The sequence below is a fragment of the Meles meles genome, chromosome 2, assembly GCF_922984935.1.
Source record: "Meles meles chromosome 2, mMelMel3.1 paternal haplotype, whole genome shotgun sequence".
NCBI classification, from domain to species: Eukaryota; Metazoa; Chordata; class Mammalia; order Carnivora; family Mustelidae; genus Meles; species Meles meles.
In genome coordinates, this window is record NC_060067.1 from 210,012,828 (window position 1) to 210,030,825 (window position 17,998).

Here is a 17,998-nt window from a genome sequence, read left to right on the forward strand (position 1 = left end):
TGCAAACTTTCAGGTTTTGTTTTTTTCTAAGTAGAGCCTAAGTTTGTAATCCAGTAATCAATGTCCTTCAAATTCTGTTTTCCAATAATCCTAAAATTCGTATGGAACTAGAAAAGATCCGAGTAGCCAGAGGAACGTTGAAGGGAAAAAAAAAAGCGAAGCTGGGGCATCATGCTGCCTGACTTCAAGCTCTCTGACAAGCTGTCGTCATCAAGACATGGTGCCAGCACAAACACAGACACACAGACCAATGGAACGAGTAGAGAAACCAGATATGGACCCTCAACTCTGTGCTCAAATAATTTTCGAGAAGCAGGAAAGAATGTCCAATGGAAAAAAAAAACGGTCTTTTCAATAAATGGTGCTGGGAAAATTGGACAGCCACATGCAGAAGAATGAAACTGGACCATTTCCTTACATCACACACAAAAACAGACTCAAAATGGATGAAAGACCTCAATGTGAGGAATCCATCAAAATCCTTGAGGAGAACACAGGCAGCAACCTCTTCGACCTCAGCCGCAGCACCTTCTTCCTAGAAACATCGCCAAAGGCAAGGGAAGCAAGGGCAAAAATGAACTACTGGGACTTCATCAAGATCAAAAGCTTTTGCACAGCAAAGGAAACAGTCAACAAAACCAATAGACAACTGACAGAGTGGGAGAAGATATTTGCAAGCGACATATCAGATAAAGTGCAAGTATCAAAATTCTATTAAGAACTTATCAAGCTCAACACCCAAAGAACAAAGAATCCAATCAAGAAATGTGCAGAGGACGTGAACAGACATTTCTGCAAAGAAGACATCCAGATGGCCCACAGACACATGAAAAAGTGCTCCACATCACTCGGCATCAGGGAAATACAAATCAAAACCACAACGAGATACCACCTCACACCAGTCAGAATGGCTGAAATTAACAAGTCAGGGAATGACAGATGCTGGTGAGGATGCAGAGAAAGGGGAACCTCCTACACTGTTGGTGGGAATGCAAGCTGGTGCAACAGTTACTCTGGAAAACAGCATGGAGATTCCTCAAAAAGTTGAAAGTAGAGCTACCCTCTGACCCAGCAATCACACTACTGGGTATTTACCCTAAAGATACAAACGTAGTGATCCGAAGGGGCACGTGCACCCGAATGTTTATAGCAGCAATGTCTACAATAGCCAAACTATGGAGAGAACCTAGATGTCCATCAACAGATGAATGGATAAAGAAGATGTGGTATATATACACAATGGAATACTATGCAGCCATCAAAAGAAATGAAATCTTGCCACTTGCGACGACGTGGATGGAACTAGAGGGTATTATGCTGAGTGAAATAAGTCAATCGGAGAAAGACAATTATATGATCTCTCGGATATGAGGAATCTGAGAAACAAGACAGAGGATCACAGAGGAAGAGAGGAGAAAATGAAACAAGATAAAAGCAGAGAAGGAGACAAACCATAAGAGACTCTTAATCTCAGGAAACAAACTGGGGGTTGCTGGAGTGAGGGGATGGGAGGATGGGGTGGTTGGGTGATGGACATTGGGGAGGGTACATGCCATGGTGACAGGTCCCAGACCTGTATCCTGGAAGTAAATAATACGTTATATGTTAATAAAAAATTTTAAGAGGAACACTCAATATAATAAAATAAATATATGGACCAAAAAAACCATCAAATTCTGTGTTCCTTCCGTTACATAAGGTCATGTGTAGAAGATACCAGTGAGTCTCTGGAATGCTGGACGCACTCAGAAAACCACAGTTCCCAGCTTTGTGTCCGTCAGCACTGTGAAGCGGAGAGAATTACTTGACCAGCCGGAGGATATTGGGCACACATTTTGTTCTCAGCCCCAAGGCGGACGTGCGGGGGGGTGGGAGGGTATTTGAGAAGCTCCAGGCAAGGAGTGACGGGTACAGAACGTTACTTTACTCCGCAGCCATAGTGAAGGATCTGGGAGCTGGGCGGGCACACACGCCTGCCTCTGGGACTCCCAGGCATTTGAGGACAGGGTCTGAGACAGGAAATGTGGCCCACCTCACTGGGAAACTTGATTTCCAAGTCTAGAAGACTGGCCATCCTCAGGGCAGCCGGCCGAGGAGCTCACTCCCTCCAAGGCCATTCCTTCAGTTTCCAAATAGTTTTGGTTCTAGAAAGTTCTATGTGGGGGGCACCTGGGTGGCTCAGTGGGTTAAGCGTCTGCCTTCGGCTCAGGTCACAATCCCAAGGTCCTGGGATGGAGCTCCGCATTGGGCTCTCTGCTTGGCAGGAAGCCTGCTTCTCCCTCTTCCTCTCCCTCTCCCCTGGCTTGTGTTCCCTCTCTCACTGTCTCTTTTTGTCAAATGAATAAATAAAATCTTAGAAAGAAAGAAGAAAAAGAAAGAAGGGAAGAAAGAAAGAGAAAGAAAGAAAAGGGGTAAGTGTTGGGTCCCCCCAAAACTGGGTACCCCAATAATGGGTCCATGATTAAAGAAGCGAGACTGATATAAGGCGAAAGTCAAGCAAAGCTTTATTTCGCGCCAAGCATCAAGAATCTAACCGAACGTTCGGGGCCGCACCCGTTACAAGAGAGGGCGACCCTTCCCTGTTTCACAGACTAGCTTTTAAGGGCGAAGGCCATGCGGTTGGGCCTGACCACACACAGGTGGCCAATGAAAATGTAACACACAGGAAACTCCACAGTGATGCTAGGTGACCAATTGAATTACAATTTACCTTAGTAGACATTTGAACCAGCCTATTACACCTTGATTAGGATTGGCGCCAAAAAGGTTCCCAGAGGGCGGGGGTCCCTGCTCCTTGGTAGCTAAGACAGTATGCAACCCCCACTGATCGGATGTCTCCACCTGGCCAGACCCACCCTTTTTCTGGGCTTTGTTACCTGGAGCTGGTTTCAGGGACTTGTTTCCAAGTAAATCCCCTGGGGGAAGGGGGGGCAGGGACAGTTTCTAAATAGGTCCTTACAGTAAGTTCTGTGTGGTACCCCGAGCACACTCTCATTTAAAATTAATTTTGTCAGAATCAAACCTCCCTAAATTGAGCCTTCAGACCAGGATGGCAGACTTGACCTTTAATAAGTAAGAAGAGTTTCTCTGCTAGTGAATTTTCAGGGGCTCTCCCGGCAAATTTTCAGGGGCTAAAGCTGCTTCTTCCGAAGGAGGACTCAAGACACAGAAGGGTTTTCAATCACACCTTTCTGGATACAGAAATGAACTCTTGTGTGTAACGTTGTCTTTTTGTGACCCCGGGTTGTGTGAAGTGCACTACGTGTGAAGTTTAACAGCACCACTAAATTTTATCAACATCATAAATGAGTGACAAAAGGACCCAAGGTCAGCTTCCTCGAGCATGTGGGGGCGTGCTTCCCAGGTAGGCCTGAAACTCCACACGGAGGACGACTGCCTGCTTGCTCTGGGTTCCTGGCCTACCTGCTGCCATCCGAGACCCCCTTCCCCACCGTGCTCTCCCAGAAATAACATGAATGCTGTTTAAAATATTCTGAGATTCAGGGACACCTGAGTGGCTCAGTGGGTTAAGCCGCTGCCTTCGGCTCAGGTCATGATCTCAGGGTCCTGGGATTGAGTCCCGCATCGGGCTCTCTGCTCAGCAGGGAGCCTGCTTCCCTCTCTCTCTCTCTCTACCTGCCTCTCTGTCTACTTGTGACCTCTCTGTCAAGTGAATAAATAAAATCTTTAAAAAAAAATATTCTGAGATTCAGCCTTTTGATTTAGGAAGTCTGGCCCCCTTCCTGGATTGGCAGGGGGTCACAGCTGACCTTACAATGAAGATTTTGAAAGCACAGGAACATGCACTGAGCAAACTGAAAGGAAGCCCGCGGTCTGAGCACAGGCCCCAGCCCCTCTCACATGAATGAGAGGATCTGTGTTATTTGTTGAAGTGTTCTGAGTTGGCTTTCCACGTTTTGTTTGTAGCGTCCTTGAAAGGGCTGTGTTTGGATCCTGGCTTTGTCTTATAACCTCTGCTTTATGATGTTGGGCTTTTATCAGTGTTTGTGTTTGGACTGTGTTTATTTCGACAGTCCCCCGTGGGACCGGGAGGACAGAGAGCCGTATCCACCACACATGGGCTATATCCTGCTATTTCTTAAGACTTCCCAGCCTGAAGGCCAAGCTTGTGGCCTGGTTTGAAAAGGTGTGTGTTAAAACACATTTTTAACATTCGTACACCTCCCAGGATGAAGGAGTTCTTAGCTTTAATTCCCACTGGTGATTCTTTAGTAAGTGTTCTATGGTTTCAGGGGATTCTATGTTTATGCTTGGTGAGTCCGGAGATGTTTGGGAGGGGGTGGGTAGGTATGTGTGTGACTGTGTATCTGCTGATCCTTGTGACCTACTGAGAATGTACGGTGAGGATTTGTGGGTTTGTGGCCACAAGGTCTTGCTTCCCAGGTAGCTGGCTGCTGTTTCGCATCTGGCTTTCTCCTGGCCAGCCCCTTCCAGACCTTCCCCACTGACCCTGTAAGGGCCGTAGGCTGTCTCCAGTGGGTCTGTCCTTAGCACTCCTGCAGACCCTTCCTCAAGACAGAATCAGACCTGCTTTTCATTGTAAATGCTGTGCCACTAATCACTTCTGGAAAAACCGCACAGGTACCCTTGGTGATGATTCTTATTTTTAGTGTAGTAAAGTTACAAAGCTTAAGAAAGTGTTTACAGAAGACAACAACTCTGGATTTCGTTTATAAAATACATTTTTTAATTACTCAAGTAATACATGAATGTGTATTTGGTGTAAAAATGTGGGCAATATTGAAATATAGAGAGTAAGAAGTTTCTCTATACAAATTTATTTGCTGGGTGGGAGGGTATGCACGCTGGACTTTGACAGCTATTAACAAATAGATCAAATTTGCCTTCTAAACATTTGTACCATTTGCACCGCTGCCAGGAGCCTATGAGGGGGTCCCTACCCTGTTCCCAACACCGGATTTGTCTTCCTAAGTGTTTGTTAGGCACACTTTGATAGGTGGGTGTCTTTTTTTACTATGTTTTTAATTTTAGTTCCAGTGGTCAGCACAGTGCAGTATAGTGACTCAGCGGTTCTGTGCACTACCCCGTGCTCACCCGGACGAGTGTCCCTTCATCCCCCTCACCTGCTTCACCCATACCCCCTCTCTGGAGACCATGGGTTTGTTCTGTAGAGTTAAGTTTTCTGGGTTGTCTTTTTTCCTTTGGTTTTCCCTTGCACGTGAGTGAGATCGGACGGTGTTTGTCTGATTTTCACACCTGCTGGGTGTGTGTCTTCATGTGCACTTCCCTGACCCCCAGCACTTCTGTATCTTACGGTTCGTCTGTTTTCAGACAGGAGATGCGTGTCATGTCGTACTCTGGAATGTGTTAGGGCAAGACGGGCGAGAGATCCTGTGCTTCGGGGTGGGTCCTCTGACTGTCCAGCCTGGGGTCCGGCAGGGCCCTGCCCCACGCCCGCCGACAGCGATGGCGCCCGATCTTGGCCCGGAAAAGGTGGCCCGTGAAAGTCCCTTCTCGGGCGAGCCTGTGACCTACACCCACAAGTCCTGTCGGCCAGGGGTCGGAAAGGCTGAGGATCCCGGCCCCACTGTGGCCCTGAACCGCAGCACTGCCCAGTGGGGCTTCTGGAGGGTGCGGGGCGGCTGCTGACGCGAGTGGGTGGCGGCTCCGGGCTGCGGGACTCGTGCGGGGTCCGTGGGGCCCTGGGACTCTCCCCGCCCGGGGCTGGCCACCCCGCGGCCTTCTCCTGGGCCCGGTATTCCATGGTCCTAAAGCCGCCCCCGCCCTGTCCCGGCCTGCGTCTGGACACAGCCGTGCACCTCCGTGGGCCGAGGCCACAGCCGCCGCGCCGCCGCCGCGCACGCCCCGGCCCCGCACCCTGCGCCGCGCACGCCCCGGCCCCGCACCCTGCGCCGCGCACGCCTGCTGCAGCCGCAGTGCGGGGAGGAGGGGGCAGGGCAGGCCGGTCCCTGAGCCCCGGGTCCGTCTGCGGGAGAGCCGAAGGCTGGGCGCCGCCGCGCGCCGGGACACCTACCCAGGCCCCTGCCGGACGGCGCCGGCCGAGTCCTCCCCGGGGTCACAGCCCCGCGCGCGCCGCCTTTCCTTTGGGGGCGGGAGCCCGGCCGGCGGAGGGCAGTGGGCATGCGCACTGAGCCTGCCCCGCGTCCGGCGGCCGTCGCCATGGTGACCGCAGTGGGCCGCCCGGGCCCCGCCCCCACGCCACCGCCCGGCGGACCTGGCCGCGCCCCAAGGCCGGGGTGAGGGGTCGGCGGGGATTGGAAGGGTGGTGGTCCCGGGGTGAGGCAGGGCCCAGGAGGAGGGGCCGGGCTCGGGCTGAAGGGGCGGCCCAGCTGGGGGTCCCGGAGTGAGGGGGTCACCTCAGGGTGACGGGGTCGGGCCGGGCTGGGGGAGGGGTCCCGGGTGAGGGCTGCCGGTAGGGGGGGCGAGATGAGGGGGCGGTAAGGGGCGGGGAGTCTCGGGGTGAGGGGCACCACTTGGCTTAGGCGAAGGTCAGCTCGGGAGCGGGGAGGCCGAGGGTGACGAGTGGTCCGGGGTGAAGGGGTCCCGGGGTGGGGAAGGGCGGGGGGCGCCGGGATGAAAGAACGTGGTGAGCGGTGCGGGGCCCCCAGGTGAAGGTGTCAGCTCGGGGTGGGGGCGTCGACCCAGGGTTGGGGGGTGAGCGGGAGCCACCAGAAGGGGAGCCCCGGGTGAGGGCGGCGGGACGGGGGCCCCTCAAGGCCGTGAGGGGCGGGGTCTCGCGGAGGGGGCGGTGAGGGGGGCGGGACCATCGCTGGGCGGAGAGGCAGCCTGGTCCTGGGGCCCCGGGCCGGGCCGGGGCTCGCGGGGTGGGGGGAGCGACCTTGGGCTGGGGGGCCCCAAGGAGGAGCTGAGGCCGGGGTGCGGTGGGCGGGCGGCCTGGTCTGCGGGTGGGCCTGCTTGGTCTTGAGGTCTGGGACCCGCTTAGGGGAGGGGGCCTGTGCCGGGCGCAGGGGGCGGGTATGGTGGGCAGGCCGGGCACGGGCGGGGGCGGGGGCTCGGGCCGCCCGGGGTGGGTCCGGTCCGGGCGGGGTGGGCTGGGCCCCGCCGCCGCCGCCCCGCCCCGCCCTGCCCCACTCGCCGCGTCCCGGTCCCGCAGGAGCCGCAGCCCGAGCGTCGGCGCGCTGCGGGCCGGCCGAGCAGGGGCGCGGAGACGCACGGACCGCGGAGCCTCCCCGGAGCATGTGGAAGCTGAACCGGAGCCGGGTGCTCCTGGACGAGCCCCCCGAGGAGGAGGACGGCCTGCCAGGGGGGCCGCCGCCGGCCACCGCCGCCGCCGGGCAGGTAGGGGGAGGAGCGGGCGGGGGGAGCGCGGAGGGGTGCGCGCGCCGGGCCCGGGGCAGTGCGGAGTCGGGGCGCGCGGCTGGGGGCGCGCAGGTGGGGCTGCGCAGGTGAGGCCCGGCCGCGGGGCCGCGCCACGGTGGTTCGCGGGCGTTGAACCCCACGTCCTCCCCGGGCGCTCCGCCGGCAGCCGGGGGGCGGGTCCCCGGGACCTTGGCGAGTGCGCCCCGCGCGGGTCCCGGGCGGCTGGGGACAGGGGGGCTGCGCGCGGATGCGAGGACGCGCTCGGAGGCTGCTGTAGGTGAGGGTTTCCTTGAACCTTTGTCTGGGGGAAGGAGGCAGGTGTCCTTCGTGCGGAAAACGGACGGACGCGGGCCTCGCGAGCTGGGAGATATGCTTGGAATGCTCAGAATTTTTTAATTAAAAAGGATCCCAGGTGGGGCCTGGATGCGTTACGTGTGTGCCCCTCCCCCCTTTCCAACGCAGCGGTCTTTTTCTCGCTCCATGCAATTGAGGTCAGAAATTCAGCTTTTCTTTTTAAAAGGACGTGGTCATACAATTTCTTTTTCTCTTCCTATCTTTTCTTTTGTTTTTGTTTTTGCTTTTGTTAAACGTTTGGAAAGTTCTGCTGCTGTGAAGGCTCTTACCGAAGTTAATGATGTGTTTCCTTCTGAGGAGCTGTGGGTAGTTGAGAAGATGGTCTCCTCCCCAGTGGAAGGAATAACTTGGTTTCCAGACTGAAGCAGTTCGTCCCCACAGCTATTTCTTGTAGGACTTAAGTGCATCTGATGAACCGTTTAAATAGGGTTCCTTTCAGTGTGCTGTTTGGTAGTGTTAGTGCTCGTCCAAGTTCCAGCTCCTTTAGTCCGGAAATGTGATTGCTTTGAGCAGCATCTCTCTTAAACACAATGTGGAGCATTTATATGTTGTTTGTATGTGGCAACAGAATTATTTAGTGTTGTGAATAATTTCTTACTGGTTAAAGATTAGAAGTACAGTTTCTGGATGAGCTCTTGAAATTTAAATCGGTCCTGTCTGTGTGCTGTTAACACTTCTAATGGATCCTCTTTCTTACAGAATTGTCATTTTAGCTCACAGCCTATTTTTTTTCATATTTTAATAGACTTCTTTAGGTATCCAGCAAAATCGAGTGGAAAAGACAAAGCGTTCCCCCATACTCCCTGTCCCCGCACCTGCCTGGCCCTCTCCCACTGTCAGCCTCCCATTTGTTGTCATTGGTGAGCCTCCGCTATCCCGGGGGCCACGTGGGCGCTCACCCTGGAGGTGGGGGGGTCTGATACATTTTGAAGAATGTAATGTGAAATGTCTGCACTGTTAGAGAACCAGAATAGTTTCCCTAACCCTGAGGCCCTACAGACCTCCTGTTCTACTTTCTCATCTCTCCCTTGTGCCCCGGGATCTATCTGTCTTTTTCAGGAGGTCCTAGAGTTAGATTCGGGACAGAGCTTTCTCAGACTGGCCTGTCTCGTTGAGCAGTGTGTGTTTGGGGTTCCTCTGTCCCTTCCAGGCTTGAGAGCTCTTTTCTCTTTAGACCTAAGTAGCATTTCATTGTGCGGTTGCACCATGGGTCCATCAACCTGCGGAAGGCGTCCTGGTGGCTTCCAAGTTTTGGCAGTTAGGAATGAAGCTGCTTGCTTTGTGCAGGTGTTTGCGTGGACTTCAGGTTTTAACTCAGCGAAACGCTCAAGAGTGTGACTGCTTCGGGGAGGGTGGCAGGCTGTCGAGTTCTGGGAGAACCCGCAGCTCTGCACCGTGGCCGCACGTTCTGCATCCTGCCGGCAGGGAGTGGGAGTCCCCTGGGTGCCAGGGCCTCGCCAGCACATGGTGCGGCCCGTGCTCTGAGGTTGGCCTCTCCTGGGCGCCAGGTGGTGACTGGAGGTTGCGGCTTGCCTTGCGGGGAACCGGGAGCACCTTCTCCTTCCCCCGCTCTTCGCTGAGGTGCCCAGAGCTTCCGGCCCTCGGTCAGCCCGGCTGCTTGTTCTCTTCTTACGGTTTTGAAGAGTTCATGTGTGTTCCTGTGTGTTTTGGTAACAGTCCTTTATCGCAGATGTCTTTTTCAACCATTTTCTCCTAGTCGTTGGGCTGCCTTCTTGCCAGAGAGCAGAAATTTTAATTTTTTAATTCTGTTGTGTTTGTAGAAGTTTTTGACTGTAATGCAGCCCCGGTTGTCAGTTATTTTTTCGTGGAATGTGTGTTTTGTGTCGGATCTCAGAAGTCACAGCCACACTCACTGCCTTTTGGGTTTTGTTCTGTGTCTCCTGCGAGTGAGGTGTGGCTGTGTTTCCTGCGTTACTGTGTTCAGGGTGTGTGTGGTTTACTGTGTGGAAGCCCTGGGCTGTGGAAATCCAAGGCGTGTGGACTCGGGGTGGGCTAGTCATACCCCACAAGCAGTTAGTCCCTTCAGGAGGACCCTTCTCTATCCCAAAGCCAGTTTTCCGTAGAATTACATTTCAAATCCATGACGTATCTACTGTAAAACTTCTGCCGACAAGATTCTCACACTAAAAAGTAGGGATTCACGGCGGGGGGGGACTGGTGGGTCTGTCCAGGCCTCCGTTCAGTAGGAGGAGGCTGTGTGTGGTGCTTTGTCTCCAGTCTTGGACGCCCCACAGTCAGCCACTGCCGGTTGTTCGTGCTGTGGGGTCGCTCGGGAGGGCAGAGAGCCCGCTGTCCTGCTCCAGGACTGTGTTCCGTCGGTGTTCCTGTCTGGTGTTCTGTGTCCTTGGAAATCAGCTCATACGGCTGTAATCCGTGTGTGTTTAAAAAGAGAAGAATAGCTTAGTGTCCAGTCGTAGTAAGTTTGAGATGGGAGGCGTTCAGAATTGGAACGTGGTTGTGGGTAAGCCGAGCCGGCAGTAAGCCCGGTTACCGCAGCTGTAACCGTAGAAAACCGTTTCTGCGCTGCTCTTCAGGCTGCTGGCCTTCGTTTCACGGATACGCACTATTTCACATGAAAATTTGATCGTGAGGTTTAGAAAGCGAATCATGGGTTGCGGTCATTTCACGAGGAGAGACAAGTTTTGATAAGTCTCATATTTATTTATTTTAGAGATTTTATTTTCTTAATTATTTGAGAGTGAGAGTGAGCATGAGTTGGTGGGGGGAGGCAGAAACAGACTCCCCAGGGAGCCCCACGCGGGACCGGATCCCAAGGACCGGGGATTGTGACCTGAGCTGCAGGCAGATGCTTCATGGACACAGCCCCCAGGCGGCCCCGAGTGTCTGTTTTTAAACTGACGTGTCATCAAAAATGCGGTTCCTCACCATGCCAGCCCGTGTTTGGCTAGGATGACGGATGGACAGCACAGCTCCAGAATCCCCAGATCCAGACGAGCTCGTCCACGGGATTTGCGGGTTCTTGGGCTGGCTGGGCCTGTGGGGCTTCCAGTCCTTTGCCAGGCCGGTGTCGAGTCGCACGGCCCCGTCTCTGGGCACAGCGAGCGACAGACAGAAACGATCCAGGCTCTGTGTCTGTCTCCACCAGGCCCTGGCGTACTGCTGTGTACGGTGTTCCGCCGTACATGCTAGCTTGCAGTCGTCACTCCTACGGCTTCAGAGTCCTAGTTTGGGGTTCACTTTCACTGGTTTCTGACTTAGGGTGGCGTGACTCAGAACACTGTCGAACACTCAGCCATCCACGTCACGTGTGCATTGGGCAGCGTGGGTTCAGTGAGAGTCGGACTGGGAGCCGCCCTCTGCTTGAGGCCGCGTGTCCTCTTGCCCGGGACCCCTCCAGGGGATGAGACGGGTACAGCCCTGGGGGAAACACAGCCTTCTTTGTCTTGTGTCAGGGATGGGGGTTAAGGTGTAAGACGGGCTAACCGACCCCAGCTTTAGCGTTAGAAGCCAAAGACGGACACTCAGGAGCACTTTTGCCAGTTGTTTAAGAATGAGCCAAGATCTGCACCAGGGACAGCCACGAGAACGGGGTGGATTTTGTTGTTTCCTTTTTTTTTTTTTTCTTTTTTAAAGATTTTATTTATTTGACAGACAGAGATCACGAGTAGGCAGAGAGGCAGGCAGAGAGAGGGGGCAGGAAGCAGGCTCCCTGCGGAGCAGAGAGCCCGATGCAGGGCTCGATCCCAGGACCCTGAGATCATGACCCGAGTGGGAGGTAGAGGCTTAACCCACGGAGCCACCCAGGCACCCCAGGATTTTGTTGTTTTCCTGTCTGCTCATGGCAGGTGTCTGCGAATTCCTCACATGCTGAGCGAGCTCTTCTTGGGGAGGCGTGGGGGTCAGATAAACCAGAGCTTCTGCCCCAAAAGTCTAGCAGGAGCTGCTCTGAGGGAAGATGGAGTCTGGTCACTTCTGCTCATCACAGAGCCTGAGGAGAGGAGGGACCCAGCTCGCCGGGTGGACGCGGGGCTCGCACTCAGGGAGCGTGTCTGGGGCGCCGGGTGGGCTCTCCACCTCCCAGGACGGCGGCAGGTGCTCCAGGCCGAGGACACGGAGGCCGAGCTGCCGAGCCTGGCAGATGGCGCGGCGTCTGTGGAAGCTCGCCCCGTGGAAGCGCCGAGGCTGGTGCCCACCGGCGCTGCTGTGTGAGCGACAGCCCGAGCCTCTCGGGAGTGCTCGCCGCGGCGCCCAGTGAGTGGAGCGCTTCTGTCGACAGACATTTCTTTTTTTTAGGATTTTATTTATTGATTTGTCAGAGGGACAGGGGCAGAGGGAGAGGGAGAAGCAGACACCCACGGAGCATGGAGCCCGACGCGGGACTCAGTCCCAGGATCCCGGGATCACGCCCGGAGCCCGAGGCTGACACGCGAGCCCCCGACCCCCGGGCGCCCGGTGGACGTGGGTTTCACAGTAAGTGACCGTCTCCGTTCCGGGGGATAAACGCTGGCTCGTGCCGCCAGCCGAACCTTGGGGGGAGCGCTGCAGCCCTGTCACTGCGGGGCCTCACGGCGACCTCTCCCTGTGAGCACCCGTGCTGGGTTTGCAGTCGCCTCCTCGCTAAGGTTTGTGAGGGGCCCCGAGCGCGCCGTCTGGGCAGAGCTGCACGGGGTGTCGTTGATTCCCTCTTCTGGTCGAGGCCGAGTGGGCGCCGTAGCGCCTTCTCCCGCCGCTGTCCCCTCACGGTCCCACCGGCCGTCTGTGCTGGGGGACGTGCCATCCTGGATGGTCCCCACGTCCTGCTGAAGTTCTGTCCGGCTTCCTCAGGGCAGGAGGCTGCGAGGTGCCTGTGGGAGGGCCGGCGGCGTTCGGGCACGTTGTGGTGCACAAGGCGAGGGGTCTCCGTGCGGAGACAGCCCTCCGGCAGGGGGACACAGACACAACCCTGTCCTTCCCGAGAGCCGTGACTCCGTTGTGTAGTGAGGCTTAGGGCCTTGCTGACAGTCACTCCAGTTTACCCTCGCGGACGTCAGGGAGGTCAGGGTCTCGTGTGAACTCACAGTCGCCGAGAGGGCTTCGAGCAGGCGTCGCAGGGTCCCGTGCGTGTGCGCGCAAGTGGGCTCCGCGCCCGGCCTGGCGCTCGAACTGGCGCGCCGAGGCTGAGTCGCGCTCTACTGACCTGGCCGGCCAGGCGCCCTGCGTTGATATTTTTGGCTGCACTGTTGCTCTCATTAGGTCATCATAAACCACTTCATTTTCTAAGTGCTGCCACTTTTTAAAGGAGGGTCGGGACAGGACGTCTCTTCCCTTATTTTTTTTTAAGGTTTTTTATTTTATTTTATTTATTTATTTGACAGAGAGAGAGAGATCACAAGTAGGCAGAGAGGCAGGCAGAGAGAGAGGAGGAAGCAGGCTCCCTGCCGAGCAGAGAGCCCGATGCCGGGCTCGATCCCAGGACCCTGGGATCATGACCTGAGGGGAAGGCAGAGGCTTTAACCCGCTGAGCCACCCAGGCGCTCCATGCTGCCACTTTTTAAAGAAAGATTTTAGGGTTTCAGTGATTGGTGCCTTAGGGAGCACCGCCGCAGCGTGTTCTGGCTGGGGGCCCTGTACGGGGCGGCTGTGCTTTCTGCTCTGCGGTGGGTGATGCTAAGCACACGACACGAGTCTGACGCGGGTGCGGAGAGTCGCCTGGTGAGCAGCGGGCCAGAAGGCCTGGAGGCCTGGGACCTGGGAGGGGAGAGCCCTCCTGTGGCTCCTGCCCTTGTCTCCGGACACTTCCTCTCCTGATTGTTGGAGGAGGGCGCAGTCCCGGCCGGCTCTCGAGCCGGGGTGTGGAGACAGGGCGAGCCGTGCGGCTGCACTGACGCGGAAAGACCTGAGGAGACTCGGAAAGGCCCATTCGGGAGCTCAGGCTTCACCTATGAGGTAAATGATAAAGATTTTGCGGGAGGGCTCATGATGTCGTACCAGGATTGCCTGTCTGAGGAGCAGGGATTAGAGGCAAATGCAGCCGAGCAGGTAGGATTCTAGGGCGTCTGTTAGACGTGAACGAGGAGCCCAAGTTCGGAATGGAAGGTCGTCGAGACGCGGGAAGAAGAGCTCTGAGGGCTGCGCAGAGTCTGTGCCTGGGGAGGTGAGAGTGGAGGCCCGAGGGGCGGCTGGGAGGGATCGGGACAGAGCCGGCCCCTCTGGGCGCAGCAGGGAAGCCGCCAGGCGGCCCTTCTGGAGCAGAGCGTTGCATCCAGGTGAGGATCCAGCCGCCAGTCTGGTGGGGGAAGGGCCGCGCTGCTCAGATGCGCTCCAGGAAATCCCCAGGGCCTGGCTTTCCGTGTCCGAGCTCGTGATGCCATCGGTAAGTGCACTGGAACCCGGGAAAGGTGTGTTGAAGAGTCTCTGTCCAGGAGTCGGCGGCAGGCAGGCCCGGGCCTCAGCTGTGTCACTAACCTAGTTAAGCCAGTACTAAAGGGCCAGACAGTGAGTAGATGAAGCTCTTAGGGGGGCTGGATGGGCTGTCCCTACTACCCGGCTTTGCCGCGGAGCAAACAGCCCTAGACAACAGGTAAATGCACGCATGGGGTGTGCCGATAAAACTTCATGTACAGAAGCAGCTGTGCCTGTGTTTGGGCCATTATTTGCTGACCTCTGCTTTATTTTTATTTTTATGTTATTGAAATGTTGTTGACATAAAGTATTATATTAGTTTCAGGGGTACAGCGTATTGATTCAGCATTTCTGTACTTTGTGGGTCACCGTACAAAGCTGTTTAGTGTTTTTGACTCCATTCCCTATACCGTATGTCGCATTCCCTTCTCTTTATCATTTTATAATTGGAAGCTGGTACCTTTCACTCCCTCCCCATCTGCGCCCAGGCAACTGACAGATTGTTCTTTGCATTTATGAGTCTGTTTCTGTTTGCTCATTTCTTTTTCCTTTCTTTTTTTTTGTTTGTTTTTAGATTCCATAAAGAAGTAAGATCATGTGGTATTTGTCTTTCTGTATCTGACTTATTTCGTTCAGCATAATTTGCAATACGTCCATCCATGTTGTTGGAAATGGCAAGAGTTCATTCCTTTTTTATAGCTGAGTGATATTCCATTGTGTGTGTGCGTGCACGCCTGCGTACTCACGTGTCACATCTTTACGCGTTCTTTGGTCGGTGCACACTCTGGTTGCCTCTGTGTCTTGGCCACTGGAAGCAACGCCGCATGGAGCACATGGGTGCCGTGTCTTATTATACGTACGTTGTATTTCCAAGTGAACGTCTTTATTCGCCGTTACTCACTATAAAGTTGATAAAACTTAGGAACAGCGCAGGGAAGAGAAGCAGGGGCAGCGTATGGGGAGGGTTCAGAGCTTCCTTGCCCTCTCTGGACACGCCCCCTCCTAACCCCTGAATGTGATCACCAGCCTGGTGGCTCCCTGAACCTGTCATCTCAGAGGTTTGAGGGAGGCTCCATTACCAAGGCTGGCTAGGTTACCCCCCCTGGCCCGTTTCCAGGGCTTTCCTTTCATGGGCCGGGGGAGGGGATGGTAGCAGGCTGAAAGTGCTGTCCAGGTTGGCTTTTCTGGTGACTAGTCCGGCCACAGCTCTCTAGCCCCCTCCCCATCCACATGATTTACATACAAAAGGCTGCAAATTCCAAGGGTTTTAGAAGCTTCGTGCCAGGAAACAAGGACAATCTTTGTCCAAGTAATTTTTTACTCTACCACACCCAGTATTTGATTTGTTACAAATATGTATGAATTTCAAATTAGACATTTTATCAAGATAGGTAAATGATTTCTTTAAGAACTTCTAAAAAAAAAGATAACATCTGTGTATTTCTCTTTGTTTCCTCTTGCGTTTATGCCTAGAAAGGCATTTCCTTCCCTGAGATCTGGGTTCTTCTAGCTCCTTTATGGCGGCTTAAAAGGAATGACTCTTTCATCTGCGTGGGATTTATTTTGCTGTCTGCTGTGCAAATAAGGACTTAACTTTTTTTCTCAAAATACATTACCAGTTATTTTAAATCCATTAAAAAAAATAGTTCTTTTACCCTCTTTTTCATGCACCTACTGTGTACTTAGATCACTGTGTGCTGGGGTCTGTTAGATTTTCCATTCTGTTCTCTTGAGTTCTGTGTATTCTTGTCCCATTCCTGCAGTTTAGCTCAAAGTTTTCAAATGCATTTAATAACGGGTGGGGGGCTCAGTTGGTTAAGCAACTGCCTTCAGCTCAGGTCATGATCTCAGGGTCCTGGGATCGAGCCCCACATCGGGCTCCCTGCTCAGTGGGGAGCCTGCTTCTCCCTCTCCCACTGCTGCTCTGCCTGCTTGTGCTCTCTTGCCCTCTCTATCAAATAAATAAATAAAATCTTAAAAGAAATAACGGGTACCCACAAGTTACCTTTAATTAGACTTAAAAATATGTCTTCCCTTTCCTGTTCACTTTTTTTACTTGTGTGTTATTGAGCCAGTTTTTAATTTTCTTTTTCTTTTTAATAGACTTTATTTTGCCGGGGGGGGGGCAGTTTTCGGTTCACAGCAGAATTGAGGGGACGACGCAGAGATGTCCTGTGGAGCCCCCCCCCCCTCAGCGTCAGCATCCCACTGGATGGTGCGTTTGCCACCGGTGGTCTGAGGAACCCCGCGGACGGGTCACTCTTGGTGGTACGCTCTGTGGGGTTGCACGAATGTGTGATGACACGTCCTTGTAATTGTCGTGTCGTGTAACGTAGTCTCCCTCTGCCTGCCCCCTCCCACCCCCGAACCTCTGCCGACCACTGGTCTTACCACCGTCAGAGTTCGGCCTTGTCCGGGATGCCACGGAGTTGGAATCATGCAGGGCGTAGGTTTTTCAGACCGACTTCCTTCACTCAGTGATCTGCATTTCTGGTTCCTCCCTTGTCTTTTCGTGGCTGGAGGGCTCTTTCTTTTTGGTGCTGAGGAAGATTCTGTTGTGAACGGACCACTGTATCTAGCAGCGCAGTAACTGCAGGGTGTGCGGGTTGCTTCCAGGTTTGGGAAATTATGAATGAAGCTGTGTGCACGTTTTCGAGTGGTGCTAAGTTTTTGACTTGTTTGGGTGGATATTAAGGAGTGCAGCTGCTGGGTCGTATGGTGAGCGCATGTTTCGTTTTGAAAGAAGCCGCCATGCTGGCCTCGAGTGGCCGGCGCGTGCCCAGCAGCAGCGTGGGGACAGTCGCTGCCCGTCCTCGCCAGCGCCGGCGCGGGGAGCTGCCCTGCAGTGTGGCTGCTCTGACGGTTGCGTGACGGTGTCTCATAACTCGCAGTTCCCCGGTGACATGTGATAGGGACCATCTTCTCATGCACTGGTCACCATCGGCATATCTTGAGTCAGTGCGGGACATTCTCGTTGGAAGAAACGTGCCGGGCCCCTCTGCCCTGAGGAGCGCACCAGCGTGGCCGCGCGGACTCCCGTGCCGCCGCCGTTGTGTCTTGGTGCCGGGAAGTGGGGACAGGCTCGTTTTGGTTTGAGGACGGGGATCCGCCTTTGGGGTGTCTTTGGTGAGTGAGGACTTCATTGTATGTTTTGGACAACAGTCCTTTATCAGTATGTCTTTTGCGAATATTTTCTTTCAGTCTGAGGATTTTCCTCTCACTCTCTCGGATGTGATCTCTGGTCTCGTGTTCCTCTCCTGAGGGCTGACGGCGGTGCCAGAGTGGACAGCAGCTCGCTGGGTCTCAGGAGCCCTGGGGAGCAGTGGCCTGGATCTGGGTCTCCTGAGGCCTGTGCGACCCGGAGCCACCGTCGGTTCTGCCCCCCAACTCCGCCCCCACCGAGAAGTCACCCTGCCAGCCCGGCACGGTTGTTCAGGAAGAAGTGACGTTTTCTAATGTCGTGTGCCGTTTATAATCGTCATTTATTGAGCTCTTCCTTTTAATATAATTGGTTAAGGCAACATGTAAACTTTTTTTTCTGGATATTTTTAATGGTTTTATTCTCATGAGTGGCTTCTTTCCTGTCATCTTTAACTGTAATAAAGCTGTTTTTTCTATTAAGCCACTTCCTTAGGTCTAACAGTTCATTTGATGCTTTTCCATTTTTTCATTCTTTAGTCTCAGTATTAATAATTGTAATTTCCTTTTGAGTAGTTTTAATGCATTTCTACATCATGCCTTGTACTGATTAGAACTTACAGAATAATCCTGAGTCAGCGATGTTAGAGGACCGTCATGTGTTTTGTGTGACGTCAGTGGGCCCGGCTGGCTAGAATGTCATTTGGTTTTTTTTGTTTTGTTTTGTTTTTTTTGTTGTTTTTTTTTTACAGATTTTATTTATTTATTTGACAGAGAGAAATCACAAGAGAGGCAGGCAGAGAGAGAGGAAGGGAAGCAG

General features: G+C 54.1%; 1 protein-coding gene across 1 annotated transcript in view; it reads left to right on the forward strand.

Moving 5' to 3' along the window:
* Nucleotides 1-5,448: 5,448 nt before the first annotated feature.
* The window catches only part of LOC123936988 (testis development related protein), a 37,514-nt gene continuing 24,964 nt past the window's right edge, over nt 5,449-17,998 (forward strand). Inside the window, exons 1-4 of the mRNA XM_045997472.1 lie at nt 5,449-5,613; nt 5,794-5,943; nt 6,176-6,239; nt 7,118-7,302. Coding sequence (XP_045853428.1) covers nt 5,449-5,613; nt 5,794-5,943; nt 6,176-6,239; nt 7,118-7,302 — 564 coding nt within the window. The remainder of the gene's footprint in view (nt 5,614-5,793; nt 5,944-6,175; nt 6,240-7,117; nt 7,303-17,998) is intronic.